This window comes from Tenebrio molitor, chromosome 2 (assembly GCF_963966145.1).
Source record: "Tenebrio molitor chromosome 2, icTenMoli1.1, whole genome shotgun sequence".
Lineage (NCBI taxonomy): Eukaryota > Metazoa > Arthropoda > Insecta > Coleoptera > Tenebrionidae > Tenebrio > Tenebrio molitor.
The window spans coordinates 13,702,950-13,721,800 of NC_091047.1; the positions used below are offsets into that span (position 1 = coordinate 13,702,950).

The window sequence follows — 18,851 nt, forward strand, 5'->3', positions numbered from 1 at the left end:
ATACTTACTTTTATTGTTATTCCTACAGACAGAGAAAAATAAGAAGAGTACATCTTCATTTACAATAGCAAAAAAAAATGGATTTCAAAATTTAAATGGCGTCGTACCAGGAATGTAGAAACTATCAGCCGAAAAAAGCTGGAACTTTTTCAAGAAACGATATTTGCAAGTTTTTACTGGAAACGGAGAATCAAGAGTGTGAGAAAGTTGTATTAATGATGGGCGACATATTAGGTGGATGTCGTTGTGACGAATTATATAAAATGATGAATTGTTATAGTTAGTATTAGTTATTATGTATTTTCAATATACAAATTCTTTTCATAAAATCGAATTTCAGTTATGTGTGAATGAAAACCAGTGAGCGAAAGACAGTGAGCGAAAAACGATGAACGAAAGAGAAACCTTCGCCCACTGGTAACTGGTAACACTGGTAATGTTGTTGAATCAATGAGAAATTGTCCATCTTATGCACCCAGGCTGCTTATGCTGATACAGTAATGGAGTAATATGTGTCAAATTCAATAAATAAATGGAAATTGATAATTCAAGGTTTAATGATCAGTACCTTCAATAAATAAAATCACATAAAAAGGTGCTATAATTACGCTAAAGATTTTTAAATGTTCACTGTAATAAAGTCATCCCAGACTAGTGTCCATTATTAATAAATTAATTTATTTCTATCTCCTCCACAGCCCATAATGACAACTATTGACACACGTAGAAATATAAAAATTAAAAAAAAAATGAACATGGATTTTTAAAAAGTTTAAAAATTTAAAAATATTTATACACAACTGTTTGACTTTTACAGCTTTGAAATCAAGACTGTAAAATAATATGTTAATAAACAGATTCTTGCACAGGAAATGACCCTTATCAAGTGCCTAAATCCTTTAAAAAAGTATTGAAGCACCTGCACACATTCATAATCAGAGATAAGTGCAATTTGCAAAATTTATTTGCGCAAATTTCAATAAAAAGTAAGAAAAACATGAGTAGATAATTTCTACGTATTAACAAATAAATCTAAAAAGAGGATTCCTTTAAATAACCACAGTGATTTACAGCTTCAGTGAGGGGTAATAAGATACGGGCTTGTGAAAAGAGTGAGCTATAATTTCATTCATGAAGCCTCAGTGCGTATTACCTTAATATTCACAAAGTAATTTATAACTTTTTTTGAAGCTGCAAAATACCTGCAAGAGCCACTTAGTCGCAAAACTTTAGCTACTTGAATATTCAGCACTGAAGACCATCACAAATAAAATTACAGGGGTTATAGGTATTACAAGTCGTGCAAGTCCAGAACGAGTTTTTTTTTTACGCGGCATGGCCCAATTACGTTAAATATAGTTCGGAGATTCTATCAGTCAATCTGCCACCCTAAAAACTGGATTTGTGAAATAATACCTCAAGGTGTACATTTTTCGAAAACGTCTACCAGGAACGAGAACGCTGAACCGTATAAATTCAATGTGCCATTACCGCAGAAAAAACTAATAAATAAACTGTTTCAGGAGTTATCAGAATGTGAAATCGAACTCGTGATTGTAAGCAGCTTGATTCCCGGTGTTCATTTGAGCGAATTACATTACGAATTGTGGGTATAAGCGAAAGTGTCCCATGGTGCCCTGTCCACCGAAGATAGCGGCCACTTGTACCAAGCCAAGTCAAGCGTTTATTGTCACTGCATCAGTGGAGGCAATCCCTTGCACGCGACCCTAAACGCCTCCTTGTCAACAACGATTTGGAACTATCGCCCCAATAGATTAACGTTTTTATCTCTTTGTAAAGTGTTGAATGTCATGTCCCTCGGTGTAACAGTTTGCAAAATACAGGCTTTTATCTTTGGAATACGTTTCGAAGGGCAAAATTTTAAATTAATACAACATCGGGACCAGAGGAAATGATTGGGCCACTTTTAAAGAAACTGAATCCCTGTAGCATACATAAAACATAAAGCACCAAACGAAATCGTAGGCAGAAAATTTACATAAATATGTCTTACGGAGATAACTTCCAGAAGCATTTGCTTGTGTATAAAATAACTTTTTTTAAACTGAAAAATGTTATTAAGGGTCGCGTAAGAGTAATTTCGCCCTGGGCATCTATCCGCCTATTTACGCCACTGAGGTGAAGAATCTGCAGGAACAGAACATAAAAACGCCTATTCCGAGGCGTCTGTTGATAGATATCGGAATTTCTGTTTGGTAATTGCCGGTTTGACGTCAAGCTTTCGCCATAGAGCTTCCCCGCAGAGAGCACCGCGCATAGCCGCCACTTCTCGCCAGTTCTTATCAGAACATCGCGTAAATTGAAATTCATTCAAGCTAAATGATCAGTCTAGTCTTGGGTAAACTTCCAAAACGGAAACCCGACAAAATGTTTGAGCGATTGTACATGTGACAGTTTGATTCTGGTTTCAGTGAAATGGTGCATGGTTTAGGAGGATTTTCCATTTTTGAGCATTAATTGAAAAGCGGCCGCCGTTTATTTTTAACCCCGCTAAGCGTCCAGGCCGTTATCAACTTCAGTTTTATACCAGCACGCTTTTGTTTTGCGGGGCCATTTGTTTTACGTCTGAATGACGGTGGAATTCCCATTTTGTTACTAATTAAAAAGTATCGCCGAATCATGAAAACGTCGCTAATGAAAATGCTATAGTTTATCGATAAGCTTAATAACGACACGATATATTCGCTAAAATTATACACATGAATTTAGCTGTTAAATTCAATTTATTAAAGAATACACAACCACATTATAGTTATACACCAGAAAGTTGTTTGGAAAATGACAGTTACAAGTTATATTTTGATAGAACAATTTTAACTGACATTCATATTAAGCATAACAGACCAGACATTATAATTTTAAATAAACAACAAAAGCAAGCATATCTTTTAGATATAGCTGTTCCAAATTCACATAATATAACACAGACATATAACACAAAAATTAATAAATATTTAGAGCTGTCCGTTGCTATGAGAAATCTTTGGTGTTTAGAAAAAATTTCGATTTTACCACTTGTAATTTCAGCAACGGGAATAGTACCGCAATCTCTTTTTAAAAATTTAAAATTTCTGGATTTAGATAACACATTGGTAGTTGAAATTCAAAAAGGTATATTATTATACTCATGTCACATCGTGAGGAAGTTCCTTAACATTGACACAGAACATAATACACAACAAAGTCAAAATGCGGAGGCAAGACGCCGGTAATTATGTTGATAGGCACTGCACTATTACTTGATAGTAATATCCGTAATAGTGTATGTACTCCGGCAAAATTGCCGTGCCGCCGGGTGGAGGTGGGATAGTTCTTCAAACAAAAAGACAAAGAAAAAACAGACTTAAATCTGATGGTACAATATTATGGTCACATCTTTCTAGGAACAATTAATATTGTAAAAAAATTAACACATGCAGATTTAGTCCAAAAATTCTTACAATAATAGATAGTTAAGAAAAGCAACTTAATACTTACGAGGGTGGTTCATAACTTATGGTTCTTAACGTGCAAAGATTTAAGTAAAAATAAGAAAACAGAGTTGAAATTTAATTAGTGGTTTGCCTTTAAGAATTGGTCGATTTTCTGAAAATCCTCTAAAAAAATTCTTTGGATAGAATAACAAATTTTTAGTCAAATCGTACACCTAAGCATAATGTACGCAAACGCAACCGAAATACTTAAATATTTGTTGAGAAAGAGGTGGACACGAAATACAACATTTCAATTCATATATTTTTAAGTAGTAATGCCAAACCTTGTTTATATTAAAACATTATTAAATGTTATACCGTCTTTTTGCTAAGAATAAGATATAATTTATGAAATTTTCTTGGAGAACTTTACCTGAAAGATCCAATAAAACTAATTCTTTTAGTTTTTGAGGAAAATTTGAACAGATATCATTAATTTCCCCGTAGCAACATATCAAAATTATCAAAAGTGCAATAACTGAGGGTGAACGGAGGATGATCCACCAGAGGCTGCAGAAATTTTCAAAAATTATTTTCTTTAAATTTAGTTTTGTTGTTCTGTAGCACATTGGCGATGTTTGAAATCAACAACTTAAGACTTACGCGAGTGCAAAAATACCATATTATTCAATGAGCGGATAGTGACGGCTATTACTCGTGAGGATGATTTTGTACGACGAGCCCCAGGCGAGTGGCGTAATATCCGCGAATAGAATAAACTAGTTGCTATGATATTTGCAGCGAGTTTTCTAATTATTATTCAACGGGACATGGGTAGGTAATGAATCCTGTTATCCAATAGGAGTAGTAAAAACAATTTGTTAGCTCTCGTTTTCCCTGGATTTCAAATGTTAGTTACGTTACTTTAGTCGACTTTTAATCCAAACCCAGAAAAACATATTAGTAGCTACAGTTGCGGAATTAAAATTTCGGGCAGTATTTTTCTGTCACTTCAACAAAATCTCTGTAAACCACCTTTTACTGTCATCATGACTGACATTCAAAAATTAAATTTTACTGTGTCAGTGACGCAGTCAATTTTGAATTTTGAGTTAATTGCACTGAGTGTAATTAAATCATCGCTTTAATATGTTGCCCACCCGTTATTATGCCCACAAATCAAAATTTTTTAACGCTAAAAAGACAAAAACATGACAAGAGTAAAAAATGAGGTTATTAACGTAAAGGTTGTTTTAGAGTTTATTTTATAAATTATAACATTGGCAATACTGCCCGAAATTATAATTCCGCAGCTGTACCTACTGATATCTATGTAGTTAAACCCAGCCCGATACATGATGTGTCGACGAATATTCGTTAATTTTCACAATTGTTCATGTATAGTTATTTACTAAATAATACCCCATCTTCACGTAATTATATTTGTTATTCGTGAACAAACATCGCTGAAGGACTTGTTTAAAATATCATTAGAGAGAGAAGACGTCGAGTCATGCATACATGTTTAGCCGTAAAGAACGCTAAAGTTTAGCGTACTTTAAAGTATTCGATAAAAATGAAAAAATTAAAAATTGAGTTTTACTTGTATTTATAAATATCTTTCAAACATAGGATACATGGAGCTGTAAGTTTGGTTGCCTATTTCAAATGAATTGACTTGTCCATTTTAGAACTAAACATAGCCACTTTACATTGTGTGTTCAGCGAAATAAAAAACGCAGTGCATATGAGTACACGAACGATATAGTATATTATGATACAAGTTTATAAGGAAGCCTTTAAAGCACGCGCAACGAGTTTAAGAGCACGACGCGCAGCGGAGTGCTTTTAACGTCGCAAGTGCTTTAAAGGCCCTTATAAACGTGTATCATACGCTATTTTTTATTATACCTGCACTACAATCTGAAAATCATAACAAAAAAAAGTAAATTGAAATACCTTTTGCGAAGTAATCTGTGTCATTAATCGTTGATATAGAAATGGTCAATTGTTGTTGTTTCGTTGCTATCATAAATTGTGTAGACTCCGTCCACTGATAGATTGCACTTTTTTAAATATCCTTAGATAACAAAATCCCCAAACCATAACATTAAAATATTATTAAAGTATCGTAGATTGTGTTGGTAATACCTTGAAACATTCGCGCCACTGATTCTCATTGGTTCTTATAAAACCCACGCGAAAAATAAATAATAAGACATTTCAAATTTTAAACTGTCAGTGCTGTCAAGTGGTTTAAGCATTTAGATTTGCGATTTTTCATCTTTAGTGCTATGTTTTGCGTTCCTCTGGTTTTAAAAGTTATTAGTTTTGATCGTGCTGCTGTTTTGATCTGTTCCGTTGCGATTTTTGTTGATTTTTTTGAATTTGTGAAGTGAGTGCGTGCCTCAAGAATCTATCAGAATGAACACTTTAAGTGACATTACAAACATCGAAAATGATTCAGAGGTAATTTTTGTTCATGCATTAAATAAATCTTTTGTTTGTGTTTAGTCATTTCCGAAAAAAGCTGGATATTTTAATTTCAGTAGCCAGCTTTTTTCGGAAATTAGAAAATGAATTGTGCCTTACATTTTTAATTCCGTCGGGCACATTATCACTCGTGAAATACCCTGTATTAATAAAACCCAATATATTACTCCTACTATACTGAAGTTTTCTTTCGTCTTTCCTAAATGCAAACATGCAGAATAATAATAAAACATCACGTGTAAACCTGCTCTTTCCATTTTTTAAATTTCGCGCCGAATCTATTTGTTGTAGCGTAGAGCGAACACTTTTAGTAACATTTATGTCAAGCAATCTATGAGTGGACAGAGTTTATAAATGTCTATTTATCATTGTTCAAAATGTAGATGAATTTGTTATTACCTAAGCAACCCTTAAAGCTTTAGTGTTTTAGAGGCCCTTTTTCGCAGGCATTTTAGTGTCAAAAACAGGGATTATGATTCAGGTATAATAAAAAATCATTTAAATGAAAACAAACACGGCACTGTATACTACCGCACATGTACCTACGTTAACGAATGTGCTGACCGCCATGGTTATTATCCGCTTTTTTAATGTGTGGTAGTTGACCGACTCTAGGCAGAACAATGTATGTGTTCGCTATACATGGCAAATATTCCTTCATGAACACGAAAATTTCATCCACATTTGGTTGATTCATAGTGAACATGGAATCGGAAACGAGTAATATAGTGCATAATAATAATAATAATAAGTGTAAAGCCGATTTAAGTCAATGCATTGTTTCAAAAGATACCTACGTACTTACATAGGTAATTGCTTTCTTTTGCAATAGCCTTAAAAAAAATACATATATTCTTAACAAAAGACATCAGTGCCGCGACACGCCGACAAAAGTGCTACGAGTATGTTCACGCACCATTTTGGGCAGAAAAAATACGAATTTGTAACAAAAACTTCTGAAAATGTACAGTTGGTTGCAAAAAAAACCGGAAACTGTCAGAATAAAACTTACACATTTTACAATTTTTTTCAAAGTGTCAAAGCTTCTTACGGTTGGCTTCAAAAAAAAAACGGGAACTGTCAGAAAAAGTTCTGTCAGATTTTATTAAACTTTTATATAGTTTATTTTTTAATCAAAGAACCACAACACCGCAATTTACACCCAAAACAGAGCTGACAACATTTTACACTTTTAACCTAGGGTGAAAAATCTCATATAAAAATTGAGGTTATTACAGATATTAGTAGCGCAGCATGTTAATAAAGTTAATAACAACTAATAACAACTAATTTGAGAGTCTAATAAATGTGTTAACTTTGCGAGGCATTTTTAATAACACGTTCAAATTTTAGCTGCGAGTTTGCGTGCTTTCAAGGACATTAAAAATGACAGACGTTGACTGGTATGGCTAATTGATATCATTAAATTCCCTATATTTAGTAAAATTTTATATTTGCAAACCTAAATCAACAGGTCGTGGTTTTTTGATTAAAAAACAGACTATAGTTTGAAACGGCCTTTTAGAATTTAGGTTAAAAAACTGCACTTATGTGTCAGAAATACTACTGTCAAACAGGCACAAATTGACATAAACCGACAAATTAAATTTCCAATTCACATTAGGTTAAATTTCATTTCCCGTTTTTTTTTGAAGCCAACTGTACAAGACATTTTTTAAAATTATTCGATGGGTATTGTCAAGTAGACAGTTAATTGACAAATGGACAAAATCAAATTTACATTAGGAAAATTTTCGTTTTCCGTTTTTTTTTTTGCAACTGTGCGGCGAAGCTTCAATTATGATGAAGAAGAATTTTGCCGAAACTCCAACAAACAACAACAACAGCTCTAGCAATACAACACCAAAGAAAGTATTGTTTTGGCGTTTATAATTATGAAAAATGTATACAGTGCCCCTGCTTGCCATTGGATAGTGAGGGAAAGGTGGGCCGGGGTGGTTTTTCGCGGAAGAGGCACGAAAGCGTCTCAGAAATTGGATAGGAAACTTATGACAGTCTGACGGTAGCGGATCGCGGTCGGCGAGATTGGGGACACAGGAGGGGTGAGCGCTTTAATGAGTGATTTAGCGGCACAAAGCGAGTCCCAAGAGACCTCTATCAGGCGAGACCAGGCGCCGCTATACTAAAGCGAAGCGCCCCGGAGATGTACAACTACGCGAGGAGGCTGTTCCACCTCACGAGTTCCGCTCCTCACTAATCCATAACACTTTAATCGTCTTTTGGATAAACAACTATCGTTGAACCATCTACGCCCGGATCACAACTCCTACCGGAAATGATTAACACTTACGCAACTGAATCGTAAATGTCTCCCACACATTCTCAAATTCATATCAGTGAAAGTGTTCCGAGCTCGCTAAAAACACTCTCGCTTTCAATGCATAATTTGAAGAAGTCGTCTTTTTTAGTTTAATTATGTCGTTTTTTGTCTGCCCCTGTCAAGCAGCTGTGAGCAATCCTGCTTGCCCGCAGGTCAGCACGTTCTCTGGAATTCGCTGATATACAAGAAACATACAAAATGTCGTGATAATCATACATACTACTTATGTTAAAATAATTACGTGTTTATTAGCAACATACAAATTACCAAATTATATTTACCAAAAATTATAGGATTACACTGCTAACTGCAAGAATAAATAAACGAGATATCTTTAATATGCAGAAATTTTCTGACTTGCCGGTAGCTGATCGACAAGCTGTTCATTCACGAGTACCTGAAATTACAATACATGATCATTATTAAACGAATATTCGACATTACTTTATCCGGTTTCCCTTTGGAATCCTAAAAATTTGAATTTAACTTTAATAACTTTTTACAAAACAAAAGTCACTTCTCCCAACAATGCAAAACACTATACATATAAATATAGCGATAAATGTAATTTTTTAATAGAAAGTTATCTCTCATTAATGCTAACGACAATCTAGGGGCCAGTTTACAGAAGCGAAATTAAATTAATCGTACCCAATCAAATGCGAGATTAACTGAACACGTGATCAACTTGAACCAATCGAAATTTCGGATTCATGGGTTAATCGCGCAAAATTTAATTTCAATTAAATATTTAATTATGTTTCTATAAACTGGCCCTTTGAGTATTAAATTTGGAATTACGTGAAACCTTTTTAGTTTCTTAAAAAGTGTTAAGTATGTACAGTTGCGGAATTAAAATTTCGGGCACTATTGTCAATGTCATGATATAAACTCTAAAACAACCTTTACGTTAATAACCTTATTTTTTACTCTTGTCATGTTTTTGTCTTTTTGGCATTCAAAAATTGTCATTTTGGCTTAATAACGGGTAACATATCAAAGCGATGATTTAATTAGTCAGTGCAACTAACTGAAATCTCAAAATTCAAAATTGATTGGGTGACTGACACAGAAAAGTTTAATTTTTGAATGTCAGTCATGATGACAGTAGAAGGTGCTTTACAGAGATTTTGTTGAAGTGACAGAAAAATAGTGTCCGAAATTTTAATTCCGCAACTGTACTTATTTTTATTTCTGGTTTGTCAAAACATCTTAAATACTCTAAAAAGGCCCGGTTGCATAAAGCGATGTCAAGTCGTTGTTAAAGTTAACATAATGTCAAGCGATCTGATTGGAGGATATTTAACATTTTATTTGAATCGGCCAATCAAATGGGCGGATTTCCGACTTGACGCGGTGTTAGCTGACACGATATTAACTAAGCTCTATACAACCAGGCCTTAATTTTATATATTCAGTTGTGACAAATCATTAACGCTACTCTTAGCAATAATAAAAAGAACGACCGATAAACATGAATTCATATTTCTAAGTGTAAAAACATTGCGTTTAGAGTTGTTGGCATATACGGTCGTCATTCTTCATAAATGATTGTAGTCGAAGCAAACCATGCCCATGTTATGAAATTTTTGCCGCTCTATTCAAACGTAAGTCTAATGTGATGTGAATTGTCAATAGTAGTGTCAATTGTCTGAACAGTGTGTATTCACTTATTCACATCATTTTACATTCACTTTTCACGCTAACTTGTACTAGAAGAAGGCAAATTCAATAAAAATATAAGGAAGTATTCAGTATTACAAAATGTCATTAAAGTTTTAAACGAAATAAACTATGAGGTTCCTAAAAAGTTTGAAAATAAAAATAAAATTTCAGGTATCTTTTTAAATCATAAATTCGACAAAAACCATCTCTACAAGACGGTAAACGTTCCTTCCATGATTAGCAAATAATTGTGTGGTAACATGGCCAACTGGAAAAACTGTTTTGACTGTGTAACAGATACAAAAATAGTTAAAAATTTCGTTTATGAATAAGTCGGAAACTATGTAGATACATAACCTAGTTATAATAGAAATGTATTACTGTAATTACCGAACACAGAACCGAAAGATACTTACTTTATAAAAGTTGCTATTCTAAAATACCTATGTTTCAAGTTTCAATGAATTACTGAAATTCTAAAAAAAAAGGATAAAATTTTTGGATTAAACCAAACTGGTTTATGCTATATTTATAAATTTAAAATATTCAATTTGACATGAAGTTAAAATTGTGAACTCTTAAAAATACATAGTTTAATGTACTATGGCGGACAATAAACTTAGGCCGGCAAATTTCTGACATTTCAAAAAAGTTAATGCAAGCGACCATTTATTGTCATTATGACTGATGTGTCAGTTTGTCAAACTGAATGTTTATCAAGCTGTTTGGCGTTTCCTTCGCCCTTTTCGTAACTTTCAGATCATGACGCACTAGCATTACTGATTTGTAGTAGCACTTCTCTCTGGTGCACGCTTCTTTTGCCAATTTTAATTTTGATTATCCCTGTCACGATGACAAGAATGACAAAAATCGAAAATGGGGTTAGTTGAACATAATGCCAGCTTCACATTTTGATGTCAAGGCAATGACAGGCCGGCCTAAATTTATTGTCCGCCATAGTACAATAGGGTTTGTTAGTCAGTACTGAATAAAAGGCAATAAAATATTGTTTCACTACTTTGGAAACGTTTATTTCACCAACAAAATTTTTAAAACTGAAAAACCCAGCAAAAATAATTTGCATTAATTTACATCAAACAAATTAATTGCAATAAGGTCAGTTTTGTTTAAATCTTGATTTGTTTCATATCATTGATTATCATGAGGTCCAAATATTAACAGTTAATTTCTAGAAATAACTAAACATGTCACACCTTCAACAGAAAAATGGTAAAAAAACACAAAATCAGAAAATTCCATTTTATTAGTTTTTTCTTGACATGATACACAGGGATGATTTCTCTCCCATAAAATATAAAATAACACAATAAAAAATATACCTACTAGATTTCCTTACAAAAAAATCAAGTATTTAAAAATAAATTAATGTTTTATGAGAAATGTACTGTTTTACAATTGCGTCACCTTTCTGTTGAAAGTCCGACATATGATAGATTTATTATGCTGTCAATTAATTATTAAATATTATTAAATTTCATCAAAATGTTTCGTTTAAAATTTAAATTCAATTGTTCTCATTGCCATTAACTTCTTTTTTATACAAAATTCAAATTTCACCGTAATTATTTGTTACTGACACGAGTTTTTTTATAACTAGTGACTGGTGCAACTACTTGAATTATTTTATTTCAATATACTTGCAATACCTACTTATTAGTTGATTCATTAAAACTACCAACAAGCTATCTTCGAAATAAAGACAGTGTAAAAAGTAATTGATAAAAATCAGATGTGGGTAGCACCTTTTAATAACTTTGTACATGCCACTTGATGATAAAATAAAAATAGTTACGGCAATTTAAACACTTGTAGCAACTATCAGTAATTATGTGGGTTGACAAGAAAAAATCAGGATACAGGTGACAATCATAAACATAACTATTTTATTCTTATTTGTTTATTTTTCCAGTCGACTAAATTAATGATATCAAATAAGTGTGTTATGTAAAAAGAAACAAATGTATATTTTGCAATTGGTAAACAGTTATCAAAATAAGTAAACTTCAAAACATAAGAATAATCTGTATAAATTAAGATAACTTTGAAATTACCTCCTCCACTTGTTCTTTAGTAAACATGTGAAACAATTTTGATGGAGTCATAGTCATTACTTCAACATTTGAGGAATTTAACTTTTCCTCCATTACTTGTTTCAAGATTGTGAGAGCTGATGTAGTTGCTTCGCTTAAAGTCATACTGCGATGATAAACTTCTTGTAAGCTTTGTTGAGCCCCTTCAGAACCAGACCCAATTGCTTTTGCATCAAACTGTACAAAGGTTCCTACAAGCATGTTTATTGTAACTTTTGTTGTCTGATGTAGCTCAACAACAAACCAGATGGATCCATATGATACAACTGTGGGCCTTTCTCATCTATCCCGGCAAACAAAATTGCTACACCAAATGGTCTTGACATTGCTGCACCATCGTCATCTGAATCCCCAAACTGAATTGCCAAGTTGGAGACAGCTTGAGCGCATGACTCCACACTCATGTTCTCATTATAAACAAACCAATGATTCTGACATTCTACTCTGGCTCTAGAAAAAATTAAATAATGGAAAAAAAACTTGGTACACAATTAAGTTCTCAAACCTGTCTATCATTGTTCTTGAATCTGCCATCAATCCAGAGACAGCACAACCAATATGTTTATCCACTTCCACAATTTTTTCTATAGTTGTTGGTTCCATTAATGGTGAAGTAATGCGTTTTTCTACAGCAAGTACCACCCCTTCGCTTGTGCATATCCCGATGGCTGTTGAACCTAACTTAATAGCTTCAATTGCGTATTCTACTTGAAAGAGGCGTCCTTCAGGCGAAAAAGTATTAACGCCTCTATCATATTCACTTCTTGTAAGAAACATCTAAAAGTGTAGAATTTTGTGAGGTTATGTACAACAAAATGACAAGGCAACTAAAAATATTAATAACTTATGTCTTATTTTCTACAATAAATAAAAATGTTCAAATGCGTTATTCGTTACGAATTAAAGAAAAAATAACTTTCAAATGATGTTACCTTTCACAAATTAATAAATAAAAGCTTTTTAATTAATACACTGACACTGCAAACTTGTGCCGCAACTACGACAGACAACAGTCAAGAAGAAGAAACTGAAGTACCAATCTAAAGAACTAAATTACTATCTAACTATATATTTTTAATTACAAAAAACTTTTTTATAAATTCGACACATAACAATAATTTTGATTATATTTAAAAATTTTAATTGTAAATATTTGGCCATGTGTTATAAATAAAATATGTATTTATTACTTAAATTATGCTTTTTCCTCGAGAGGACTCTTTAAACATAGTGTTGGCGAACATGCTTGTCAATAAAATGTCAAACATCAAACAGATAGTAAACAATTTTCTAACCCAAAAAAGCACAATGAAAATTAATGCACACACATGTTGTTTTCAGTAATCAAACAAGTCATGTCAAAGCCCGTTTATATATCTCCTGAAACCGCCCATAATTATTTAGAAATACGTGATTATATTTCTCTGGCAAATTATCTGAAAAACATATTTAAGGTTCAAAGAAGTCAAAACGGAGTGCCTCTTCAGTAAGTTATTTTGTTGTCCTACTTTTTAGTTATTTGAATATTTCTAGATATGAATATTCAGCAGATGCTCTCAATATTTTACTCAAAATCTTAGAAAAAATTCTAGGAGAACAAATAAGTAAAATACATAATGATATTTTAAAAGAACTTTTTCGGAGTTTAAGAAATTATGCTATAAATAGTGAAGTTCAAACATTTTTAATAAACAATGAACATTTTTTAGATAATGTTAGAATTATATTTACTCATTTACAAAGTCAAAGAACTTCTGATATACTTCAAATTGTTTTACAGTTTTTAATTAATTTGATAGTTTCAAATCAATCAGCAGTTTATAAAGTATCTGATATATTTTTTAACTTATTATGTACTCTTTTAAAAGACAAGATGAACCTGTATGAAACAACAGCCTTAATATATAACATTTCTTTGCATAAAGAGTTAGTGTTAGATTTCGATATATACTGTTGTATATTAGGATTATATGATTTAAAAAATGAGATAGAATTTATCCACTTCTTACTTGAAAAATTCATAGCATATGACAGTTTTTGGAATGACTACAAAAAATTCAATATGCATAATAGAACAACTATGTTAGCAATCATTAGAGATAAACAGCTTAAAGGACAAAATTTACATTTATCTACAAAGGGATTAAAAACCTTAACAAGTCAATTTGTTACTTCAGGAGAAATTATATTTCAGACGATTTCAAGTAATGAATCAAATTTAGAACCATATGAAGTATCTCAGTTGTTGCAAGTTATTTCTTCACTTTGTAGTAATGAAGACTATTTAAAAATTTTGCAGACTGATAAAGATTTATTAATTAATAGTGGTGTTTTGCTTATAAACATACATCGATTAGGCAAAGAAACTGAAAATTGTTTTTCACCAATTCAAAGCTTAGCTGAAATTAGAGAGCCCAATAAAAATCTTCACGAACATCCAGCTTTCGGTTTTAAAGCTGATCTAATTCGGATTATTGGAAATTTATGTTGGAAGAACAAACTTATGCAAGATTTGGTAAGATTATGTACATTTGCATATTAAATTTTTAATTACATAATTTAAAAAATATTTGACATTAATTTATATTTCAATAGACCAGAGAAGCAGAACTTATTCCAGTCATTTTAGACTGTTGCAACATGGACGCGCGAAATCCCTGTATCCTTTTTTTAAAATGTAATTTAAGAAATAATACTTATATATCATAATTTTCTAACTATAAGCATAATCTAATATATTTTATCTATTATTGCTACTACTGTTTTTCATGTACTCATTTATCGTGAGTTTTTTATTTTACTGAACATACGTATAATACATCTGTAAGTTTGGTTGCCTATCTCAAAGAATTGACTTGTCCACTTTAGAACTGAACATAGCCATTTTACGTTGTTGTATTTGTATTATTGTATGTTCAACGAAATAAAAAACGCAGTGTATATTATTAAATATTAACCTTATAATGTCTAGTTATCATGCAATGGGTTATATTGGCAATTCATAATTTATGTGAAAATAACTTGGAAAATCAAGCAATTATTGCTGAATTACATCAAGAAGGAACAGTTAGTTCTACTACTTTAGAAGAGATGGGGCTGACCTTACAAAGCGAAGATAATAATTCCTTGAAAATTATTCCTCTGGATGTATTGAGGAGTCAAAAGAAGTAGTTGTACTTTTACTAATACAGTTATTTCCATTGTTATTTTAAATAATTTAGTATAATAAGTAATAATGAAAAAGTTTTGCTAAAGTTGTTAAATTTGACTATTAGTTCGATATGGCAACGATTAGTAGCATTTGGTAACACTTACGTGCGGTTTTGGTTGCATAAATGTTTTGGGTTTCCATGAAACAATTTTTTAAATTTTCAACTAATAAAAGGTGGTAACCAAGGATTTTTATATTCTCAGAGAGGATTTTATTTTTTTTATTTAATAACAATTAGGCCCGGTTTATTCACCTTCAAGTAAATTTATCTGACCAGTAGTTACTATAATTTAGAATCTGCTATGGTAATTACCGTTCAAATAAAGTTACTTGAAGGTGAATAAACCGGGCCTTAATATGATTCGATGCAATTTAAAAAAAATGTTAATTATAAATTACTATTTGTAGGCATACATTCTTTTCAAGTAGGTAACTATATCAGTTACGAGATCTGATTTAAAATATACCTATCATATTTTTAAGGGAACAAAACAAAAAACAGATAAGTGTTGACAAAAGGACGTTCTAAACTCAAAATTTAACGTAGACGTAGAATCCAAATTTGAAGTGTCGCCATTTTGAAAATATTTTATTTGAACTTGGAGCAGTCGGTTATTATTATAGTTGGGTACCAATTTTCATTTATAATAAAGTCCATGTAATACCCCAAGTCAGTAAAATATCCTTTTCTAACATAAAAATTTTGGATAAAACGGACAACTACAGCAAAAAAACGCATCTCTGTTGATTAATTGAATCTTGTTGTTTTATAGAATATCATGCATAACATAATTTCATGCACATGAATTTTATAATTAAAAATATAAGCTTTCATTTTACTGACTTGGGGTATTACATGGACTATACCACGAGTAGTCCAAATTATGTCGATTATTTTTCAAACTGGTCACGAATTATCAATTGTGCTTGGGAATGAATCCACGAGTGCGTCAGCACGAGTGAGATTCCCAAGCACAATTAAATGAGTAAAACCAGTTTGAAAAATAGTCTACGAAATTTGGACTACGAGTTGTATTCGGAGGACTATTCCATGAACCAACTTTGGCAATTTGGCAGCAAATCGGAAGAAAAAATTAACGCAGAAATCGAAGAAAATATTTCCAACAACACAAAAAAGACACGTGAGTCTATTTGGAAGCAATTCTCAAGGCTGCATTCATTTGTAAAAAATTATCGCTGGGATCATTAGTGGTATTACAGATACAATTTCCACGAGTGGGAATATTCGGTCCAATTTTTTCAAACCATGGTAACAAATGTGTAAAATTGTGTTTTTATTGGTCCATTTTTAACAAATGATAGGTGAATGGAATATGTAGTCATATTAATACGATTTTGGGAAATCAGCAAGTTTTTAACGAACGTGCTCTGTATACTGAGAAACTTTTACGTTGCTAAGAATTTGTTCTTTTCTTTACCATGCTCTATACAATACCTAACATAAAGCTATACATAGTGGATACGTACATAACATACTCGTACATACATTTTATAATCCCAAGGAGTTTTTATCATTTTTTGTCAAAAACAAAAAAATGCATCCTTTGTAAATGAAAATTATATTTTACAGAACCTCATAAAAAAACTAGAAGAGGTTTGAAATAATGTTAAAAATTAAAATGTATTTAAGACGTAGTGTTGTTTTGTTTATTTGCCTTTGTCTGTTTCTTGTGTTTTTTTTTTCTAATGAATAAATATTTTATATTAGATCTTCTCAAGGTCAATTATTTTTATTTAGCCTGTTTTCAAAACAGACCAAAAATGTATTGAAGCTAGGGCCCACAAAAACTAAATTCTGCAATTGTTAAAAAAATTTACTACCTACAATAGTCTACGCCCAAATTCAAAAATTTACCTTCTGAATTTGAAACAATTCAAACTTTCAAAATAAAATCGTAAAAACATTATGGACACACTTGTTGTAATTATTAGGCCATAAATAAATACTCTTTCTTGGATTTTGGTATTCGAATAGTCACTTGAATATTTATTCGAATAATCGAATACTCCAATAATTCGAATTATTCGAATATTCGAATAGTTATACACCGTTCACGTTCACATTGTATTGAGCATTAAAATAGTTATTTATGCAACAAGTGAGTGAAGTAATACTTTTTTTACGAGAAGGAAAATTTGCCGCCGATACTTTGCTAACGAGTTGCTTACAAAAATTTTTTGGCTCCCGTAAGTTTAAATAACAATTTTTTCGACACTCAAAATTTGACATTTTTCTCCTGTGTGAACCCGTGGACCTTTAAAACGCTCGTTTTACTCGCGTTTTAAATTAGCCCTCATACCAAAAAATCTCAATTTTGTTAAAAAAACTACTAATTATGAATGAAAAATTTTATAATTGCGTTAAAAAAATGACACGCTACGGCACTTTTTTTAACGCAAAATGCGTGCAAAAATGAACCGCTATGGCACTTTTTTTAACGCTTCTTGACCGATTCAAAAATCACATATTTTATGAACGCAAACGAATGAAAAAACTTGCACTTTTTTTGACGGACGTTAAAAAATAAAATTATTTGACCATGAAATACTCAATCCGTTCTAAATTTACGTTATTCGAATATTCGAATATTAGAATTTACACTTATTCGAATTTTACATAGTCAATTACATTCGAATACGATTCCCAGCCTTAGTTGATACAGGATTATTCAGGAGAGGCGATGAAAATTTCGTTATATGCAACCGAAACTACAATTTCTAATAATTTCTAGCTTCCTAAATTTATAAAAAGTAATACTTTCTCAAATCAGCAATAGTCTTTATTAAAAACGTGTCATTAATGGACTTTCATACCGGCGTTTTTTATTTGCTACAGAGCGGTAAAAATCAAATATATTCAAACTCCACAGAGCTCTTGATATACTGGGTGCCCCAAAATTCGCGGAACAACTCAATGAGGTAATGTCAATTCATGTTAAAAAATAACGAGAAAAATAATAAAAAAATTCTATACCTCTCAAATTTGAAGATATGGGGGCCCAAAAGGTGCAGCTTTGATCTCATTTATTTTAAATAATAAAAAAGATTTTGACTGTTTGTCTTTTACTAGCCAGTGCCCTAATAATTTTGAACGATTCTGATCAGGTTTGCAGTTATTTTCTCCATTATTTACAGCATTTCCAAGTAGTAATTTTATGTTCGTTTTACCTGAAACAGCGTACGGCAACACGGCTTTGATTTTTCCCTCCCATTTCCATGGATACAACAAAAATTAAATATTTGCAGACTAATGTTTTTAAATGTTGCCACATCTAGTATAACGAATAGGTCCATATCTTCTACAAAAAAGAAGATTGATTTTTTTAAACATTTTTACCTGACTGACTTGAGTCAACATTATGTAGTTGACTCAAGGTGCAAAAAACCACTTGTCATTTGCAACAGCATTTTTTTCATATTTTTGAACCAAATAAAGGCACAAAGGGACCAGAAAATCATAGTTGGGGTTGAATATTTTCCATATAAGTACAGTTTAAAAGTAATTTCAAATGACTAATACCATAAAAGTGCTGTTGCAAATGCAAAGTGGTTTTTTGCAACAAGAGTTAACTTTA

At 31.8% G+C, this 18,851-nt stretch overlaps 2 protein-coding genes across 2 annotated transcripts; one reads left to right on the top strand and one right to left on the bottom strand.

The window, feature by feature from the left end:
• Positions 1-11,833: 11,833 nt before the first annotated feature.
• On the bottom strand, positions 11,834-13,137 carry Prosalpha5 (proteasome alpha5 subunit). The gene is made up of 4 exons (XM_069037401.1): positions 12,977-13,137; positions 12,550-12,821; positions 12,289-12,494; positions 11,834-12,235 (listed from the first exon to the last, which is right to left on the bottom strand). Exons 2-4 carry the CDS (start codon positions 12,819-12,821, stop codon positions 11,985-11,987), a joined length of 729 nt encoding a protein of 242 aa, XP_068893502.1. The 5' UTR covers positions 12,977-13,137; the 3' UTR covers positions 11,834-11,984.
• Positions 13,138-13,289: 152 nt separating this feature from the next.
• On the top strand, positions 13,290-16,911 carry LOC138122956 (ataxin-10). The gene is made up of 4 exons (XM_069037396.1): positions 13,290-13,530; positions 13,578-14,559; positions 14,640-14,703; positions 15,016-16,911. The coding sequence occupies exons 1-4, from the start codon at positions 13,373-13,375 to the stop codon at positions 15,213-15,215; spliced, it is 1,404 nt and encodes a 467-aa protein (XP_068893497.1). The 5' UTR covers positions 13,290-13,372; the 3' UTR covers positions 15,216-16,911.
• Positions 16,912-18,851: the final 1,940 nt, after the last annotated feature.

Excerpts from the sequence above, each read along its gene's own strand:
- Prosalpha5 (XM_069037401.1), bottom strand. The coding sequence starts at position 12,821 with ATGTTTCTTACAAGAAGTGAATATGATAGAGGCGTTAATACTTTTTCG. Across the intron at positions 12,495-12,549 it reads TCAAGAACAATGATAGACAG|AGCCAGAGTAGAATGTCAGA; the intron begins GTTTGAGAACTT and ends AATTTTTTCTAG. Across the intron at positions 12,236-12,288 it reads GTATCATATGGATCCATCTG|GAACCTTTGTACAGTTTGAT; the intron begins GTTTGTTGTTGA and ends ACATGCTTGTAG.
- LOC138122956 (XM_069037396.1), top strand. The coding sequence starts at position 13,373 with ATGTTGTTTTCAGTAATCAAACAAGTCATGTCAAAGCCCGTTTATATA. Across the intron at positions 13,531-13,577 it reads CAAAACGGAGTGCCTCTTCA|ATATGAATATTCAGCAGATG; the intron begins GTAAGTTATTTT and ends GAATATTTCTAG. Across the intron at positions 14,560-14,639 it reads ACAAACTTATGCAAGATTTG|ACCAGAGAAGCAGAACTTAT; the intron begins GTAAGATTATGT and ends ATATTTCAATAG.